The sequence below is a fragment of the Euprymna scolopes genome, chromosome 12 (assembly GCF_053919585.1).
Source record: "Euprymna scolopes isolate OS-2025 chromosome 12, ASM5391958v1, whole genome shotgun sequence".
Taxonomy (NCBI): Eukaryota; Metazoa; Mollusca; class Cephalopoda; order Sepiida; family Sepiolidae; genus Euprymna; species Euprymna scolopes.
Genome location: NC_136493.1, coordinates 85,638,449 through 85,658,859, shown reverse-complemented (window position 1 = coordinate 85,658,859; position 20,411 = coordinate 85,638,449). Strand labels below are relative to the sequence as shown.

Here is a 20,411-nt window from a genome sequence, read left to right as displayed (position 1 = left end):
CTACCCGTGACCTATTGGGTCAGTATGTTATAATAGCTATGGTTATTATGTATGAGCGTGACACTTGTGACGTAAAGAAAATATTTTTTGTGACATAACAGAAACATTTCTATGAAAGTATATTAAAATGAAAAAAGAATATAGATAGATTTCTATGAGTCGTTCTGTTTATAATTATTTATTTTGGAAATAAAAACTCACACCATTGAATTATAAGTGGTTTGCCATACATATAGGTTCATGTGCACTGAACAGATACCATAATACTTAAAATTACATTCAAATTTTGATATATATTTTTAAATGAAATTGTTAGATGGCTTATTTGGAAGAAACAGCTAGGCCCAAGAAAATTTTTAAATATTTGAAAAATTATAAAATGAATGCATATTTTCTTGAAACATGCATAAGGTTTTGCTCTATGTGGCTGATGGAACAGATTAACATATGAAAGTTTTGGTTTGAAACCTATAATATCTGAAGCAAATACACAGCAAAAATCAACTTTATTTTATATAGATAAAATGTATTTCAATGTAAATAATGAACTATTGATATCATACTCATCAAAAGTAGTTTCATACTAATGTTTGTTTATGCTACTTTATATAAAGCAATTCTCTTTTTTTTTATATAATCCTTTGAATCAGCTGTTCCTGCTGTAATATACTGAATTACCTCTTTTATTTTTATGAAATAATTATACATATATAATATTAAAATAGAAATAGTATGATTGATTAAAAATATTTTCTGAAGTTAAATTTCCTTTTCATATTTTTTTTATAGGTGGATACAGATTTCTATTATTACATGTGCACAAAATATGTTTGCTCTGTATTAGAATGCGCAAATCATACTCAACAAGCCTTGGATGATGTCTTGTGCTTTGTTCTTTCAATATATGCAAGTCATTGTTATGAACAAAAAACTGAAATTAATTGGAACCCCAAAAAATTATGTGGTATGTTGTCAGATTATTTTGTTTATATTCACATTAATATTGCCATAACCCTCTTCAATGAATTGGTACTTCTGTTACTGGTATATGAAAGTTAATCATTTTTACTATTACCTTCCATTCCCATATTTTAAAATAATGTAATCAATAAGCAGATATGTTCTTTTATCTGTATTTCTTAAACCCTTATTTCTAAATCTTTTTTTTTTAATTATAATATTTTAATATTTCATACATTATTAATATTTTAATATTAGGAAACATTAGTATATGATTACATGCAAATAGTTTTATATTTTGTAAAAATGAATTGTTTAAGAAATATGTTATGAAAAAGGAATTCATAGTAGGAAGTCATGAGAGAGAAATATTAAGATAGTAACCTTGAATGATAGTTCTATCAAAAATGAAACAACAATTGAATTTTCAATAGAAATTAATTTTACTGTAAAAACAAATAGTAAGTTAATTGAAGATGAAATATTTAAATATTTATACTAAAAATATATTACTCTAATATGAACCTGCCAAAATAAAAATTACAAGTCTTAAATTAAAGTATTATTCAATATTTATTAAAGTCTTCCTTATGTTGTTGACATTGAAGAAAACAGTTGTGTTAATACACCACACAAATGATGGCTTGGCAGAAGCAAAGAAATGTGATGGTTTCTTTTGCAGCAAAACTTAAAAAAAAATAGAATTTGCTTATATTTTTTTTGCCTGATTCTACCTGACCAATACACTGTCTGAATGTTGGGAATTGTACTCTATTTACCGTTTGAAATTGTTTAAGCCATGAATGATTGTCTATCTCCATATATATTTTAACTTTCCAATTTTACAGTCATAACTTTTACAAAGTGTTCTTTCATTCTTGGAGAAAACAAACAAGACCTTCTTTTATTGTATGAAAAATAAACACATTCTGGTGATAGATAGTCACTGTTGTCTTTGTATATGATAAGCGATAAGAAAATGATTTAACATCTTTAATTATGAATTTTGTATATAACTGAATATATGTATTTCATAAATCTAATCTTGTATATAAATTTTACAGATCTACAATGTCCCAAAAATCAAGTGTTTGTCGATTGCATGAGCTTTTGTGCAGAATCATGTACATCAAAAAACCAGACGATTACTGAAAAATGTCAGTTACCATGTGTCTCAGGTTGTCAATGTAAAAAAGATCATGTTATGAATCATTATCATGCATGCATTCCAATGGAAACCTGTCCTTGTTACCATGACAACCATGCTTATTTAAATGGTGATGTAATGAAGATAGGCTGTAATAATTGGTAAAGTATTACAATTTTGAATATTTTTAATAATATTTTTGATTTTTGGATTAGAATTTAAAAAGTTTTTTCTTATATATATAGTAAGCCATCTGGCATTGCTCAATTGTAAAATATGCTTAAATTTGATATTTTAATTTATGCAGATTTCGTATTTTTTATAGAGTTAATTTTCTATTATATTATACCCAATATATAGTAGTGATTTCAAAAGTGGAATAAAATGATTTCAGTGCCATTAGCTAGAACTGAAACTAAAACATTTAGTTCTTTAACAGTATTTACTACCATATGACCTAAAGACAGATAGATATCAAAACCTTAAAAATTAACACAGTTTAACAGATAAACGTATATTTTGAATTTATTAGATTTGGAATTTATAATTGACATCAATGCTAAGAAATTTTGTTTTTTTATATATTTTATAAACCTTACTTTTAGTTTAAAACATAGTAATTCTTTATAATGTAGAATAAATATATAATATATTCTACATTACGAATATTAAATTAAATGATTATAAAGTATTACTATTAAAATATCTTTTATAATAATTAGAATAATACATTTGTTAACTTAGTTTAATATTCATTTATTTAAATAATATAGACTAAATGAAACTACATTTTTTGAAATTTAAAAATTAGATATAAAAAGAAAATTACTCTTCTGATTAAATAAAATTTACATACATATACTCTAGAGTGCACTGTAGTAGTACTACTACAGCATAAACGCATTCTTTCAGATATGTAGGTAATCGATTTTTTAGCAGAATTCCGTTTTTTTTTTATTTGTTTTATTTTTAATTTAGAAAAAGTAGAATAATGCTTATATCACTCTAGCCTCCCATGGATGTGAGTTCACTGTTTTTGGTTGAAAAACACTTTTTTTCTTAAATAAGAAAAGTTAATTTTGGCCAAATTCTCATGTTCATGTAGAATAATGTATACCCCTATTTGTAATGCCTTCAACTTCTCTATGAGCTTATGCAGTAAATTTATGATGAGCCAAAACAAGTTTGTGGATTTTTTTATGTATTCCAAAACAACAGCTGAATGTGATTGACCCAAGTATCTGTGTCAGTACAACTGTATTTAGCACAACACCTCATAGCTATTATTTCCGACAGAGCAGAGTTCAAATAACATTTATGAAACCATTTCTTTGCTTGAACAGCATTTTTCCCATCAGAAAGCAATATTTTATCAACATACGAAATTCAGATTTTTCTCTTGTTTTAAACATTTGCAACAGTAGCTTGACATGAATAATTATAATTTGTACATTTATAATTCAACTGAGCTCAGATTTTGACACATACTATTTGAACATTAGTGTTTTATAAAAATCATATGGATTTTTTTTTTATTAGTGCCACCATCTATATATCAGGTCCGGGATTATTAAGTGATGTGCTGTACATATTTAGATTATGAATCATTATGAAATTATGAAACTTCATCTCAAAGGATTCTACACATAAAACAAACAAAAAAATAAAATATAAAAATAATATTCAGATTAGTCTCTGATCAATGATTTTAGTAAATTGTATCGATAAAAATTCATTTACTTAAATGATTTTGTTACAATTTGCAAAAATGTGATTTTATTCTGCATGAATATCTTATATCAAGTTATTGAGTTTCAATATAGTTTGCTGTTTCTTTTTAGATTATTTTAGCATACATAGCGATTGTTTTTTTTGTGGATGACTGTTTTTTTTAATTGTTATTCTATTGTTTTAATTTTGTCTTTTATTTCTTCTAGTACCTGTATTAATTCTGAATGGAATTGCACTAAAGAAGAATGCTATAAAACTTGCTCTGTCTTTGGTAGATTACATGTTAACACATTTGATGGCGAGTTTTATAGATTTATTCCACCTGTAGGTGAATATATTTTAGTTCAGGTAAGCTTAATTTGTGTTTTTTATTTTATTTATTTTTTTTTTTTCAACTTTGTTAGGGATGAAAAATGATCCTAGTTAGGAAATTATAAAAAGTAGAAATTCTTTATAATAGTAAAAAAGTGTTGCGAATATTGGTTTCAGATAAGTAAGATGAATAATCAAAAACAAAAGTGTAGTAGTAGTAGTAGTAGTAGTAGTAGTAGTAATAATAGTATTAATAATATTATTTTTATTAATAATAATCCAAAGTTTAGACCCACAAAGAGCAGAGCTTAGTTCCTTCCAGCATGACAATAAAATTAATTAATAATTACTGCTAATTCTGGCTATGTTAAAGGTGATTAAATAATATACATTATGGCAAATTTGCTTTCTGATTGATCCATTTTGTTGATCTCCATGTGTAAATGTAATATTCACAAACATCCAACAATTTTACCAAAAATATTGCAACAAACTTACTGTTAGTAAAGTTGTCTTGAAGAGAAACAGTCATAGTTGAAATGCTTTGATATGGTTTCATGTGATCAACAAAACCTACCTTTGACAATAGTCTGGTCAAAAACCTTACAGATTCACACATCTCCACAATTGGTTTGCAAATTCTCATATTTCTTACATACTCTCTTGAGTCTTGCACCATCCATCCTGGTTACTTTAAAATGTTCAGCACCCTTGTATATCTGTGCCCTCTATATACTGCTTACAAACAAATGCTACAGACTCCCAATTGTCAGCAGAAATACCAAAGTATGCCAAATTGTCCTTGACACTATTTCAAAATCGTTTTTTAGAGATTGCACTGAAGTCATTTGCTAGAAAAAAAAGTTTACCTTAAAACAGCTGTTTTAGAAATCTACAGTTCTCTTGACAAGATGACCAGCTATTGTATCTGATTATTAGTCACGATTGTACCAATACTGGTGATTTTTGCTTTGGCTAAGATATTGTATCAGAAACAAAACTGTCCCATTTCAGACAAAGAATATGTCTGAGGCAGTGCTCATGAAATCTTTAAAGCTGTTTATGTGATTGATACAAAGTCCATGTAAGTGTGACATGACACATGCTTCATATATTGATATTTCATTGCTACTGTTACATAATCAGACTAGATTTCTTTATCCAGACTACCAAATGCTTCTGATGACTTGCTGAGTGTCTTCCTGATGATGAACAGTTGCATTATTTAATGGAAAACTTCATTGCTAATTCTTGAACTGATACTGCAGGATTTTCTTCAAATGATGCCACAAGGTTTTCCATAAAAATCGACTAAATGTCTTGCTTGATCCTCTTCTTCAAGAGTGAAATTTCTATTACTGAATTTTCTAAATCATTTTCGACATGTTCTTTCATTCAGGCACTATCTGTAAGCTGAGTGAATGTTTTTTTGTCGCTTCAATTGAAGAGTTATCTTTTTCATAAATTATTATGTGCCTTAAATGTTCCTTGAATGTTTTATGGGCTTTCAACAGTGAAATTTCAAATTATTTTCCCTAAAAATAAAATTTTATAAAGTTTTATTAAATGTTTTCTCCATTATCTGCAGAATATGCACTAACGTGACTAAATATTCTTCAAGCACTACAATCTTAGGTCAAAGTGTTTGCTGGGTTTATATTCACGTTTGTCTATTGTTTCTTTTTTTATCTTTCGATCTTGTATTATGTTTTCGGCACATAGTTTGCATGGCCTACAATAGAACACTTAACATGACCAAACAATTTCAAGGCTACATTTGATGACAGAGGATATTGATGGAGTGCCAGTGATATTTTGCAACTCTGTGATCTGGATGTGATCAGCTAGTTTATGAAGTGCATAGTGTAGATTTGGAAAGTTTCTAATTTCTTACATAATTTTACAGTCCAGTTATAAAGTTAAATGTGTCTAAATACATATGTTGGATATATAAATATTTTTAGTTCTGTTAGGCATTCTCACATGCTATTTCATTTCAGAAAATTCAAATCTGAACAGAATTCATGGAATTACATTAAAAAAATATTGAAAAAATAATTTTGTTTGTTTTCATTATATTTTTTATATAGGTAAAGACTAAAAAATCATTCATACTTGCTGGATATTATTGCTCTAAATCTGATAATTGATAAAAAATATTAATAAGAAATTTTATTCAATAAAAATATTTGCAAATTTTGTAAATTAAGATAATATTTATATTTTGTTATTTTTTTATATTTCTAAATCCTGAAAAATTGTTAATCAATGATTTTGTCTTTTACAGCCTAAAGAAATTCTAAAATCCAACAAAGGTAATCTTAAAATTTCTATGATAATTAAAAAATGTGACAAAATCAAAGTACCAAGTGATATTCTTGGTTGCCTTAGAGGAATAAGTGTGAGCTATGGAAATGAGACCATTACAGTTGATAAAAATATCACAAACATTAATGGAATCGCATATACCAATAATCGATATACCAGTAAGAAAATATATTACCGAAAAGTTACAACTGATACAATCTGGATGAGTGGATTTGGTTTTGATATTATGATATTAAAAGATATTATTCGTGTGTACTTGGAACCATTTTATATGAATAAGGTGAGTTTTAGTAAGAATTATCATTTGTATGTAAAAGCACTTTATTATTTTATCATTGATTTAAAATCTATCAGTCAAATTTTACTTTTTAATTGATTGAATTTATAGAAGAATATAGATTGAAATTCATTTTTTGCATGTTTTCTTTTTATAACACAAATTCTGTTGTTTTTAGTTTTAATTATTATAAGACATGAATGTTGTGAAAAATGAAAATGAATTATATCTATATACACCTCAACTCATTTATTTTCCTTGTGTCCCAACTGACACAGTTGCAATTTACTCAATAATGTTCAATTGGAATATTTTTATTTATATTTAGCATACAACAGGTGGTCACTCTACTCACTTCAGCATAGAAAACATGTTCTTTGTAAGACTTATTGAGAGTTAATTTTTTCCTAAGACATGAAGTTCCAGATCACATGATTATGAGGCATTCAACCTTTGGTTGATTTAACATGATCACCCATATGAAAGGCATGCCTCGGAAGTTCAATTTTACTCCCTTATTCAGTTTACCACTAAAATCCTAGACATTGTTGTCCACTGCTCCTATTTTGAACAGCCAAGTTTTGTGACATATGGTGAATCCATTTCTGCTTATGTACCTTACACATGCCATTCTGTTTTTTCATATTAGCCACACAGTAGAAATTTTTGACATTTGTGCAAATGTAAAGAGTAAGCATAAATAAATCCTATTATACTATTATATGTAAAGTTTTAGTTTCTTTTCTTAAAATTTGCAATTGATTTACTCAAGTCTGTATATTTTGGTAAATATTGTATGTAGATATTTACTAACCCCATAAAAAACTCAAGTTCTTTTTTATTTGTAGGTATAGCTATTTTTAATATTTTTTCTATTAAGACTTGGTTTGGGTATATACTTTCTTTTAAAATGGAATATTACCTAATGCTATTTCTTATGCATTTCTGTTCATTTATTGCCATTCCAGCATTAATTTATTTGTTTGCTGTTTTATTTTCATTATTGGCTTCTATACATATACCATCTTGGTAACAGGCCATATTCTTTATATCTTCTCTTAAAACTTATTTGATGGCCATTTGAAATATGGTGCTTGCTATTTTTGTTCCATATGGCATCCTTTTCCATTTTAGTAATCCTTTTGGCATATTTATTGTCATTATTTGGAAATTATTGTCTATTAGTATTTGGTGATATGCTGTTTTCAAATTGATATTTGAAACATGCTTATTTCTGCCAGTTCATATAACATAACTTCATCATTAGGTTTAGTATATGAATCTGAGCAAGCTTTATAATTTATGTTTATTTTATAATATCCACATGTGCACATGCCTCCATCTGACTTTTCCAAAATACAACGGGCGATTACTGCCCTCAGGTGGAACATGTTCTACTAATGTCAACAGATGTAACTTTTCTGTCTCATAATAAGAGAGGATAACATTTTCCTTTAATTTTAAACTCGCTTCATAGTTTTTTAATTTTTAAGATTTTTTCATTTTTATATCATTAACTAATTTGGTAGAATTTATGCCAAGTACTTCGTTTCCAAGAAGTTTGTGGTTATTCATAATGTGCAATTATAGGTATTATTTCAAATTTATCTTCTAATCTCAAAGAATTTTCAAAATACCCAAAAGTACCCATCAAGTTGTAAATTTTTCTTTTGTAAAGTTGGATTTCCGATGTGCTTTTCTTTTTATTTTGTGTTTTTGTCCACAATATCAATGTTTTAAAATCTTGTTTGGTAAGTATCATTAAATATTTTTTGTTAGATTTACTTTTATACTGGTTGTATGTATTAATTCTTGTTGTATAAAGTCAAAGCATGTGTTTAAAGACACATTTCCTACTTTGCATTACACATGTTTGATTAATTGAATTTAGTCATCTTCAATTTTCTGTTCTTTGAGGTTTTTCAAATTTGCAATTCATAGACAGTGTAGATATTTTATGATTAGTTCATCACTTTTTTATTTCATCGACATAAACTTCATTCTTTCTGCTATAACCAACGTTTTCTTGGGTTTAATATTTCTAATGATTTGACTTATTTTTTCGAAAGTCAAGTCATTAGGGTTTGTGGTATACACCATGATGGATACTTTCATTATGACATCATATCCAGCTGTAGACATAAATAAATCTTTGATTTCATTTTTGTGTCCTGTTTCATTGTTACCGTTTAACTTTTTAGTTTTTACACTAGCAGAAAAATATTGTAACCATGTATTTATAAAATTGGAATCTTCGAGAAACAACAGAAATGCATGTATGTGTGTGTGTATATATATATATATATATATATATATATATATATATATATATATATATATATATATATATATATATATCAAAGTTGTGTTTTTCATATAATCATTGTTTAAATTTTTATAAGCCAAATTACAATGCAATATTATATAAATTAAACAAATCTGTATATATATAATTCTTGGTTCGTTCGTTATTAATAGTCTAAAGAGCCACTGACTGATTGCTTCGATATTTTGGTATAGTATGTTTACTATACCCATGCATGTTTTTATATATCTCTTTTTAATTTTAATATTATACTTAATTTTTCTTTAATAAATAGGTGGTTTTCTTTGTAATGATGTAGCAATTTTTTATTTGGGGACATATATTTATCACCGCCTGCCGTCACATGACATCACTAAAAGGAACTTTTGGTCTAAGACTGGAGTTAAGGTGGAAAAATAATCTCAAACCCTTTATCGCTTAAAAGGAACTAAATTCCTGCAGTCACCGTTACGTTACCATGAAAATAATGTAAACATTTTGTAAATAATTTAAACAATGAATACCTTTTTTTTAATGATAAACAACATTAATAGAAATATGAAGTTATTGGAACATATAAAACAAATTTTAATATGAATAGAACTTTTTATAATTGTAAACTATGAAAACCTTTTTATTTTAATTAAAAGCAATGTAAGTAAAACTTGTAATGTGATTTTTTTCTAATTCAAAATTGAATCACATGATTATTATTGAATCACATGAGTATTCTATTGCAATTTATTAATTTTAACGTGTATTCTCTTTTAATTATTTTCAATTTTTTGGAAAAAATTTGAAATTTATTACTTTTTCCTTCTTTCAAAATTAAAATATAAAAAGGTTTATATTGTTTGTTAAAAATTAAAATTGGAAAAGGTCCGTGAACAATATTTCTTTCAAAATTATTAAAAGAAAATCTATTTTGTTGTGTAAAATTAAAAGTTAAATACTATGGCCACCGCAAATAAATAAAAAATTACATTGCTCGATATTCATAAAACTACTTATTTGCAGAAAATTTAAATGCAATATTCGTTTTCAGCATATTCGAAAACCTTTAAAAGTTGTAAGATGGAAACCAAGTAAAAATTTACCATGTAAAATTATAAAAAGTTTGGTACTTATGTGTTTATGGTACCATGCTAAAATAATAATGTTATTATTTCAAAAGCCATACTTAACATAGGGAGGGAGGGTGTTTTGTAACTATTCTGTGCTACCACCTAACAATTTAATGATAAAATGATATTGTGAAACTTGAATTTAACCTGAAAAATAAATAAAATAGTGCTGTACCAAAAAAATACATTAGCACCAAAGTTCTATTAAAAGTTAAAAATTAAATATAAAAAATACACAAAAATATGTTTATATTGGTGAAAATTAAAAATAAAAAAAGAGGTTTATATTGTTTAACTTATAAAAAGTTTTTATATTGTTTAAAACTTTTTTTTTAAAGAGGAAGCGCTTCTATACTATCAGAACGAAATTTTGTAGTCAATAAATGGAGTTTTCAGAGAAAAAAACAATGATCTCTACTGATTTTTCTTTTTTTTTGTTAATCTTAATAGATTACAATGTTAGCTTCCAAAATATACAGTTGAAACTACCTGAATATTACTCAATTATTAAACTAAACAACTGTAATTGTGTAAGCAGGTGAAAAATTGCAGCCATTTTTTATATCGAAATGGAAAATTACCTCCCTTTTGAACTCTACTGTGTCTTACATAAGCAAATACAATCGTTTTCTTAAAATTCGATTTTATTTTGTTTAATAAATAATTTCCTACCTTATCGATTTTCGTAATTTTTGGAGTATAATCATCTTAAAAATACAAGGAAAACGTAGATACCATTGTTTTCATATAAAATTCAGTATTATGATTTCCGAAATTTTGTCCCAATAGTGTAGGAGCACCAAAAATAGTTCTGTTTAAAATGAATAAAAAACTGTTTATTCTTTTAAAATAGTTGAAAATTTTTAAAAGTTCTGTATATATTGTTTAACAAAATATGTATAAAAAGTATTTATTCCTTTTTTAAAAAAGTTGTTTTCATATTGTTTATATTTAAAAAAAAAAGAAGTTTTGCTTATTTAAAACTGTTAACTTCTGAAATACCGATAGCATTGCTTTTATATTGTTGGCATAACAGTTATTAGGGAGTTTTGTTTCTTTTATGTAATAAAGGGTTAGAGGTTATTTTTCCACCTAAACTTCAGTTTTGCTGCAAATTGACCATTGTGGATCACCTTTTTACTATTCAGGAAGTTAAAGATTCAATTAGATTCCTATTTCAGTGACCTAAATTATTTAGTGTAAAATGAGTTTAGGAATTTATATCCAAACCTAAATATTATTTTTACTTAAAAAATAACAACATTAATACACTAAGTTAGGTAAAATTTTCAGAGAATGCTTTGCTTTACAGTTGTTGTAAAAATGGAATGAAAAATTAAATTTCATTCCCTTTTAAATTCGGTACATTTTTACATTACGTCCAACCAACTGATCGTTCACATTCGACATGTCAACTTTCATAAGTTTTCGGGTATGCTGACAAGGTTAGGGGTGTCTATTCTGAAAGCCGTTTTTAACATGAAGAGATTGGGGATGTCTATTCCGAGAACCGTTCTTAATATGGAGAGGTTGAGGGTGTCTATTCTGGGAGCCGTTCTTAACGTAGGTAGATTGGAGTGTTTATTCGTTGTAAACGTACCCGACAACCTATAAATGTCGACATTTCCAATGTGAATGGTAAGTTGGACTTACGTAAAAAATAACAAAAAGATATACCAAACTGATTTTTTTTGTTTAAAAATGGAATTATATCCCTTTTGTTAATAATTTTTTTTTTTAATATTTTGTGTTTTATATATATATAAAGTACAATTATTGAATGTTATTCTTTTGATTATATTCGTTTGGGGGGGTACACAATTAAAAAAAAAAAGTTTAAAACAGCGAAATTTAAGTTTCCATTCCATTTTTACAACAACCATAAAACAGCGCATATTCCATAAGTTATAAACATCTAGATCTACTTACGTTATATTAGAAACCGAGCGACCCATAAAAATCTGGTAGCTGAGTGTCAAATCTGCTTAAAATATTGAAAAGAAAAAAGAAAAGAAAAAATAGAACCTCTCCCAAACATACTGGCAATAATTTGGTTTCATCCTTCCCTTGAGTGTTTCCAATAAGGGGGATTGATTTACTAGGATTTGTATTAGAAGCTGAGCACTTATTAAAATGATTTAATTGTTGAATTTTTTGCATTTTGATTAAAGTTTTGGTTAGTTTGCAATCACTGATAGCCTACTCAAAAAATTGAACAAAAGACAAAATTAGTATTTTAATATGTTTACACTTTCCTACTTTTATCTTAATTAGGCATAACAAATAGCTACTATCACTACAATTTTTTTCTGATTTTCCCTTATCTCATGATTATAAATTTGGCAATCTTTTTATTTTAATAGAAAACTTTCAGTGCATCCATGGAGAAATCATCTTCCAAAAAATTATCAGATTTGAAATCCATCTCAGTTTCTGATTTATTTGCATTTCTTGAGTTAGCAGATTCACTAAATACTAAATATTATTATTCATTTATGACTTACTCTTTAACAGCCAAGTATCTACAATGATTCTCATTACAATTAATAATGTTAAACTGAAATACCATTCGTGTTAAACAGTATATCTACCTTTTAAAAATTCAGTTTAAAATAGCTATCAGGAAGTATGTGCAAATCGAGAATAGTAACATTGGGCAATTTTACCACTACTCCATCGTTTAGGCTCTGTGCACACATTAGCTATGCTTATACCTACATCATTATTCATTTCCTGATAGTTTAAAAGGAGATACGCTTTACTTTTGTTCTTCTACACTATACTATTAATAGAATCCAAACTTTTGAGAACCAAATTCTTTTTCAAGTTAAAGTAGCAATCATTAGCTAATCTTGTGCTGATTATGATAAAGTAATTTTTTAATGTATTCTGATATGAAAAATGTAATAATAATCAAATGTAATCTTTTAAGTTTGTTAAAAGAAATTTTAAGCTAAATAATAAGGCTGTTAATAATTTCATGTCTCAATATTTTACTGATTTTATTCAATTCCTTTTTTGTGATATACATATGTTTTTTAGATGTATGGTCTTTGTGGTACAATGAATAATATCTTTAAAGATGAATTTGAAGTACCTTCTGGAATTACAATTGAAAATGTAAAAAGTTTTATCAAGTCTTTCCAACTTGGTCAACAAACAACTGATCCAGTGGTTCTAAATGAAACACTCTATGTAAGTAACATATTTAATAATAATTGTAGCACATGACCTATTTTTATAACAGCTTTGAATAGTTTTCTATTTGGAATAGTTTATTTTTATTTTTACTTATCCGTAAATCTTTGGATATTAAAGATATATTTATTGATTTTTAGTTATATTGTATCTTATATTATTATAACATTGTAATATTGCATAAGTTTTTATTATTTTTTCTATAAGCAGCATATAAACACGAATAATTATCTCATAAAACACTGCAACAGTAGAACACCTACTAGAACACATTCACAACTTCTTAGCTTTAAATTGATATAACACATGTATACAAACATCAAACAGACGGCTCCCTACAATACATTAAAACACAAAAACAAATACAAATAAAAAGTGAAAACGACAGCTAATTATAAAAGCCACCTTTTTCTACAACTATGTCTGCAACATGAGTATAAAAACGACAGCCTTTTCGACAAGTGAGACAATTGGCCCAGCATGTCAAGCTGTGAACCTCGCTCCGTCATCAGCCAGCAGTTGTTAATCCCTCGCCAGCGACCGCGCCTATTAAAATTTACTGCGCTGCCACCGCACCACCACCATCTCACTCGTGATACTAAACATTGGACAGCAAGCCTTGAAGACTACCTCTCTTTTGCTGATGCCGCCACAGCCAGATCATCACAGCTCACCAGATAGCGAGGTTTGTCCCGCCAATAGCAGCAGCCATTGTCACCAACCCTCCATCAGCGACACCTGCTATTAAGATTACTTCTTCCACCGTCGCTGCCAACCCCCTTGTGCTACCAAACAACAGTTTTCAAGACTACTCCTCCTTCACTGCCATCACCGTACCGGTATCCCAGACACCAGAACACTTAGCCACGTTTCTGTCATCGCCACCACCACATATGTATTCCAGACACCAGAACAAAAAAGCCATGTTCTTGACATCGCCGCCCCCCGCCTCAGCCTGATCATAACACTAGATTGTTGCCGAGTCATATCAACACCCGACTAGCATCCCCGCCACCAGAATATCCTGACACACCAAGCAGTTCATTTCACAATTGTTTTAACTTTAAATAAAAAGTTTTAACTCAACCTTTTTGTTTGTCCCTCAGTTTTGTAATATAACAATCATTAGAAGATAAAACAACAAAAACCACTGCACATGGAGGAAAGCAGTCAGTTGATGTGCGGGTATAGTTACATGTTTATATTTTGAGTATTAAATACTTCTCTCTCAGTAAATGCAGAAAGTTGTAATGATTGTTGTAAATCAACTTTATCTGTTTAAATTTATATTATATTTTTCTAATAGAATTTTTATTGCTTCTTTGTTATATTTTAAATGTATTGTTTTCTTACAGAATGATAAAATAGAAACTATTTGCAAGAAATTAGAAAATTTTGATGGACCAAAGAACCACATGTCTCAACGTGAAATTCAAAGGTATATTGAAATCTGCATGCACGATTTATCCATGTATGATATTGCACATTATCCGGAAGTTTTATGTCCTATTGTAAGTGTCTACGTATTTGACTATTATGGACGAAGTGGAGAGAACTTGGATTATCAAAAAATTTTCCCAGAATGTGGTAAGTTTATAATCAAATTGATGTTATTTTTATGTAAACTAATCATTATAAAAACTTAGTAAGTGAGAGTTTATTTGTGGCTATATTTTATTAATTTAACATACTGAAATATATAAGCTAAAGAAATATTGAAAGTATTCTTCAAGGTTTATTGTATATTAATGAGCATATTTATGATTATCAAAATATATTCTTATTTCATACTAACAATCAAGGAAATTATAGGTTTGTTATTCTAAATTAAAATATAAGCTTTAATGTTTATAAATTATATTTAGATTATAGGTAACAAGGAATACAATATTTGTAAGATGCTAATAGAAAATAGAAATTATCAACAGAAGATAATGACATAATAATAATTGATACTCATATTTAATAAGATAACGTTAATAGAATGGATATCAACTTCAAGAATGTACATGATGTAAGGTAAGAAACAATTGCATGTCTTGATGTCATTCTCTTTGGTATTTATAATTGTTCTGGGGTAGTTAATACCCCTATATCCATGATAGTATGGATTTGTCTGGCACTATGTAAACCAGATATTTTTGCTGTCGAGCAGGGAGCACATGCATAGTTTAATCGCTCGCAGTGAACACCAGGATTCTTTTGCTTTAATATTGTGACCCCCTGAACAGTACCACAACATTCAAAAAGGACCCACAAGGATCTCTTTTGAATAAATGACCAACTTTTGTTTAATGAACTCATATTTATCTACCTCCTTTGAAAAAGTAAAGATTGGCTCCATAAAGTTTTTTCAACGATAAAAAACGACCTCACCTCAGAAAAGTTTATTTTTAAAAAAACTGTGAGTAGAAAAAATCTACAATGCTGTCTATTGCTTAAGAATTGATCTAATTCATTTCTAACTTTCGGTTTGTGCAAGTCATGCAAAGTTTTCAAATTTGAAATAAGACATTTTTATTACCTAGAATTTTTTTCTTTATCTAAATGCCTTTACTTTTGGACTGCTTGTTGAAAGTGAACATTTTTTGGTTTTAAACACACACACACACAAAAAAATTAGCTTTTTCTTGCAGGCTGGCTGACTTTTGCTAGTACAAATATCATAATTTTTCCTCTCTGCAAGAAACCATTTTCGTTTTACAGTATATATTTGAAAAAATTTTTTAATTCTGTGACCTAAACATTTCTTTGTTGATAGTCTGCATGATTTTCATTTTCTCAATAAAATGATAAAAAAAAAAAAAGAAGTATATCAACTCTACAAAGGATCGAAAGTGCATTCACTCCATTATGAGAATTCAGGGCAACAAAGTGAATTCTCGACTGAATTTTTGCTACGAAAAGGGGTTTCAATTCGTTTTCTTATTCCAAATTCTTCTGGACTCAAAATTTCTTCATATTTTTTTCTTGTCGAGAGAGTTAAAATGAATTCTCAATTGACTTTTGTTCTCTGTAGAAAATTGAACATCTTTCTTTTAAAACCTCATGTACGTGACTTTTTTTTCTTTGTGAATATTAATTTGGCATCTCTTCTCCATAAAGTCACTTTTTTAGACCCAGATTGGGCTTATGAGTCTATTTATTTTTCAAAATGGAAGAGCTTTCAAGGTAACGAGTTGAAATGATACATTTACAGCAGACTCAGACTTTGGAATTACAGAAACAAAGACAAGAAGGAAAAGAAAGAGAAAGAAAAGACGGAGAAAGAGAAGAAAGAAGAGAAAGAGAAGCAGAAAGAAGGCAATTCAGTGAAAAAATACTGGAAATGCAGACACAGGCAAATAAAAAATTGGAATTACTAAAATAATAGCGAAGAAAGAAAGCAATGAGTCAGACCAGAATGTTTTTTTTCCCAAATCACGATCTGGTCATCATTAGAAACATTTCACTATTGTCTTGAAGAGGAGTGGACATTTGAAGCCTATTTTTGTAGATTTGGTGACATATTCAGGATTGATTGTAAGTCATGGAGAAAGCAGATGAAGGTTCAACAACTGGGAGCTGGGGAACATAAGTTTGCGGATTACATCAGCAAATTGTCCTCTAACAAGACAATGAAATCTTTGATGGAATTATATTGTCCAAAAATCAGCTTCTTCCATAAAAGATGGAGATGCATCAACTTGACCCGCAAAGAAGACGAAGATTACACCACATTTGCTTCAGTCATAAATAAACACTGTGACAACTTCAGACTATCCTCATTGACGGCCGACAACTTAAAGATCCTGATTTTCATTCAAAGCTTAGTGTTGACCAAAGACGCTGAATTCAGATGCTGGGTACTAAACAGATTGGAAAAGCAACCAAATATAACTCTTCAACAATCAGCTGAGGATTGCCATCTCGGAGAAGCAAGACTCCAAAAATATAGAAGAGGCAGGTGTAACACAGATTAGAAAGGTACAAATAAACAAAAAATCTTACTCTCTAAACAGTCAAGCAAAAGCCAAACATAACCCTCCGGAAAAATCCCAAAAGAAACCTGAGTTACCCCGTTACCCATGCCAAAGATGTGGCAAACTCCACTGGCAGAAGGATTGTCCATACCGGTCCTGGAAATGTGATTGGTGCAGACACAGCGGACACAAAGCCTTACATTGCAGGAGCTACGTAAAAAAAAATGAGGACTCAAGCAGAGTATGAAAATTTATGGAAGTGCATGACGGTAAAAATTGAGGACAAGAATGTTAGATTTGAACCTGACATTGGCTTCGATTTATTCATCATAAACCACCATACTTGGTGCAAAATCGGAAAACTGAAGATAATGAAAGCCAAGAAAATTGCTCATTCAATAACTGGAGAAAGAGTAAGATTTGAAGGTGAGGTTACCACTAATGTAAACACTGAATCTCAAGATGTTTCTATTTAAAAAACACTAATAACCTCTTGGGGATAGACTGGATTAAAAAATTTTAACTGTGGTCTTGCCCATGATGGTCTTGACCAAATAAAATACACAGAGCAGATAATAGATAGAAATGATAGATAGCCTTATCCAGAAATGTCCATAGCAATAAAAATATGCCTAAGCCACATGACATGACAATGCTGCAAAGTTTTTTAGGCTTAGTTAATTACTACTAAGCCTTCATTCCTAATATGCACACATTGTGCGCATCTTTATATGAACTACTTAGAAAGGACAAGGTTTGAAATGGACCACGGAATGCAAGTTGGCGTTCGAAAAGCTAAAAGAAGTGCTTACATCGGAACTATTCCTGACCCATTACAACACAGATTTAGACATTATCATCACAAATGACGCGAGCGTATATGGAATTGCTGCATATATTCTACATAAAATGCCCGACAGTTCTATGAAACTGATAGCACATGCATCTGGAACCCTATTACCTGCAGAGAGGAATTATTCCCAGATAGAGAAAGAATCCTAAAGCATCATTTTCGCAGTAACAAGATATCACAGATTTCTCCGTAGATGACATTTCAAACTTCAAATGGACCACAAGCTGCTGATCTCTATCTTTGGCTTTGTAAGGTTACCTACACATATGGCAAACAGGTTCCAAAGATGGGGAACAATCTCACTAAATTACAACTTTGATCTGAAGTTCCTTCTGTCAAAGAAGTTGGGACACGCAGACAACCTATCACGGTTAATACCAAGGAATGGTGAACCATTTGAAGACTCAGTGATCGTATCACTATGATCAGAGAGAGATTATTGTTTGATCCTATACAACATGGTGAAAGAACCTTGTTACTCTGGATGATATAAGGAAAGAAGCCAAAAGCGATAATTTTATTAGAGAAACGAAGGAAAAACTACAGACTGATGAACAAGTAGCAGAGGTTCTTTTCAACATGCGACCAGGTATTATTATATCGGGAGAGAGTAGTTATTCCAGCGGCCCTCCAAAAGAAAATCTTAAAGGATTTTCACACAGGACATCCTGGCACCACCAGAATGAAAAATTTAATGCATTCATATGTGTACTGGAAAAATATGGACAAGGATATTGAAGAAAAGTTAAAAGCATACAGAGAATGTGCACTAGCTGCTAAAGTGCCACCAATTCAATTTAGCCCATGGCCCAAAGCTGGCTAATCATGATCACGGATACATGTGAACTATATAGGACCACTTGATGGACAGGGTTTTGAAGAAGGCAAAGGATACTCCATCTGAAAAAGCGATGCAACAATTTCTTCAGGTGTATCACATAACGCCTAACGAGAATACACCATCCCAGATGTCTCCGGCAGAAATATTTGCGAGAAAAATATGGCCAGTCTTTGACAAATTATTGCCAAAACAGGTAAAATCTGAAATGACAACTGCTCCCAAGAAGAATTACGTGCCGGCAGAAAACATTTTTCTAGATGCACAAAAATAATAATGCTTTCTGGGAGCAGGGAACAATCAAGAAGAGGATCGGCCATATGGTCTACATGGTGGAAGGACCACATTCCATGCATAAGAAACATTTAAACCAGGTATGCAAACACACTGCGAACGATTTGAGTGAAACTCCACCAGAAGAGACATTAGACCATATTTGACTTGGAACCCCTCAAACTAGTATCGAAATATGTTGTTCCGGCTGGCAGTAAAAGGAAATGACAGATCCCTTGGAGGTCAACCCGAGAAAGAAAAACTATATTTCAGGGAAATAAATCTTCAGAGGGAGGTTTTCTGGGGTACTTAAAGTCCCTGTATCTATGATAGTATGGATTCGTCTGGCACTATATAAACCAGACGTTTCTGTCATCAAGCACAGAGCACACACATAGTTTAACCGCTCACATAAACACCAAGACTCTTTCACCTTAATATTTTGCCCCCTTAAATAGGACCACAACATTAATCTAATTCAGAGGATTCAAAATAGGAAAATTAGAAGTCTATATATTGTGGAGAAGTTACATGATCATAGTTTCTTTTTCATTAGCTTTTTTTTTAAATCTATGTACTAACCCTTTCATCATAATGTGTTGCAAAATTGCAACAAATCTATAATCGCTAATAGCAGATGATATTACATGCATATTGTTTTTATTTGCGACATCAGACACAATAACACAAATATGAACAATAAATTCAGCAATTGACTAATGATTCTCTTAAGAAGCTGACAATTTTCCCTGATCAAATATTTAACCACATTAAGTTTAAGATGACTGCTCTCTCTTTTATTAGAGAAACGAAGGAAAAACTACAGACTGATGAACAAGTAGTCAAATTTTACAATTTATTTTGATAGTCTTACTTATGTGCTACACATTTTATATACACTGAAAGTTAAGTATACAGTCATTTTAAAGTATGTATAAAAGATCATTTTTCTACAAAAGAAAAAAAATTAGCACTCAGAGGGTTAATACTTATGAATAAAATAGTAAATCTTAATCAAGGATTTCTGATTAGGTCCTGATTTCCAATTAGGTTATTTGGCGGGCTAAATTGGGAACAAAGCAAGACATTTACATCTTCTGAAC

General features: G+C 29.4%; 1 protein-coding gene across 1 annotated transcript in view; it reads left to right on the top strand.

Annotated features, from left to right (window-relative positions):
• Positions 1-20,411, top strand: part of LOC145291081 (otogelin-like protein) — a 201,916-nt gene that overhangs the window by 72,448 nt on the left and 109,057 nt on the right. Inside the window, exons 9-14 of the mRNA XM_080136596.1 lie at positions 790-964; positions 2,025-2,268; positions 4,045-4,186; positions 6,438-6,758; positions 13,227-13,379; positions 14,738-14,969. Coding sequence (XP_079992722.1) covers positions 790-964; positions 2,025-2,268; positions 4,045-4,186; positions 6,438-6,758; positions 13,227-13,379; positions 14,738-14,969 — 1,267 coding nt within the window. The remainder of the gene's footprint in view (positions 1-789; positions 965-2,024; positions 2,269-4,044; positions 4,187-6,437; positions 6,759-13,226; positions 13,380-14,737; positions 14,970-20,411) is intronic.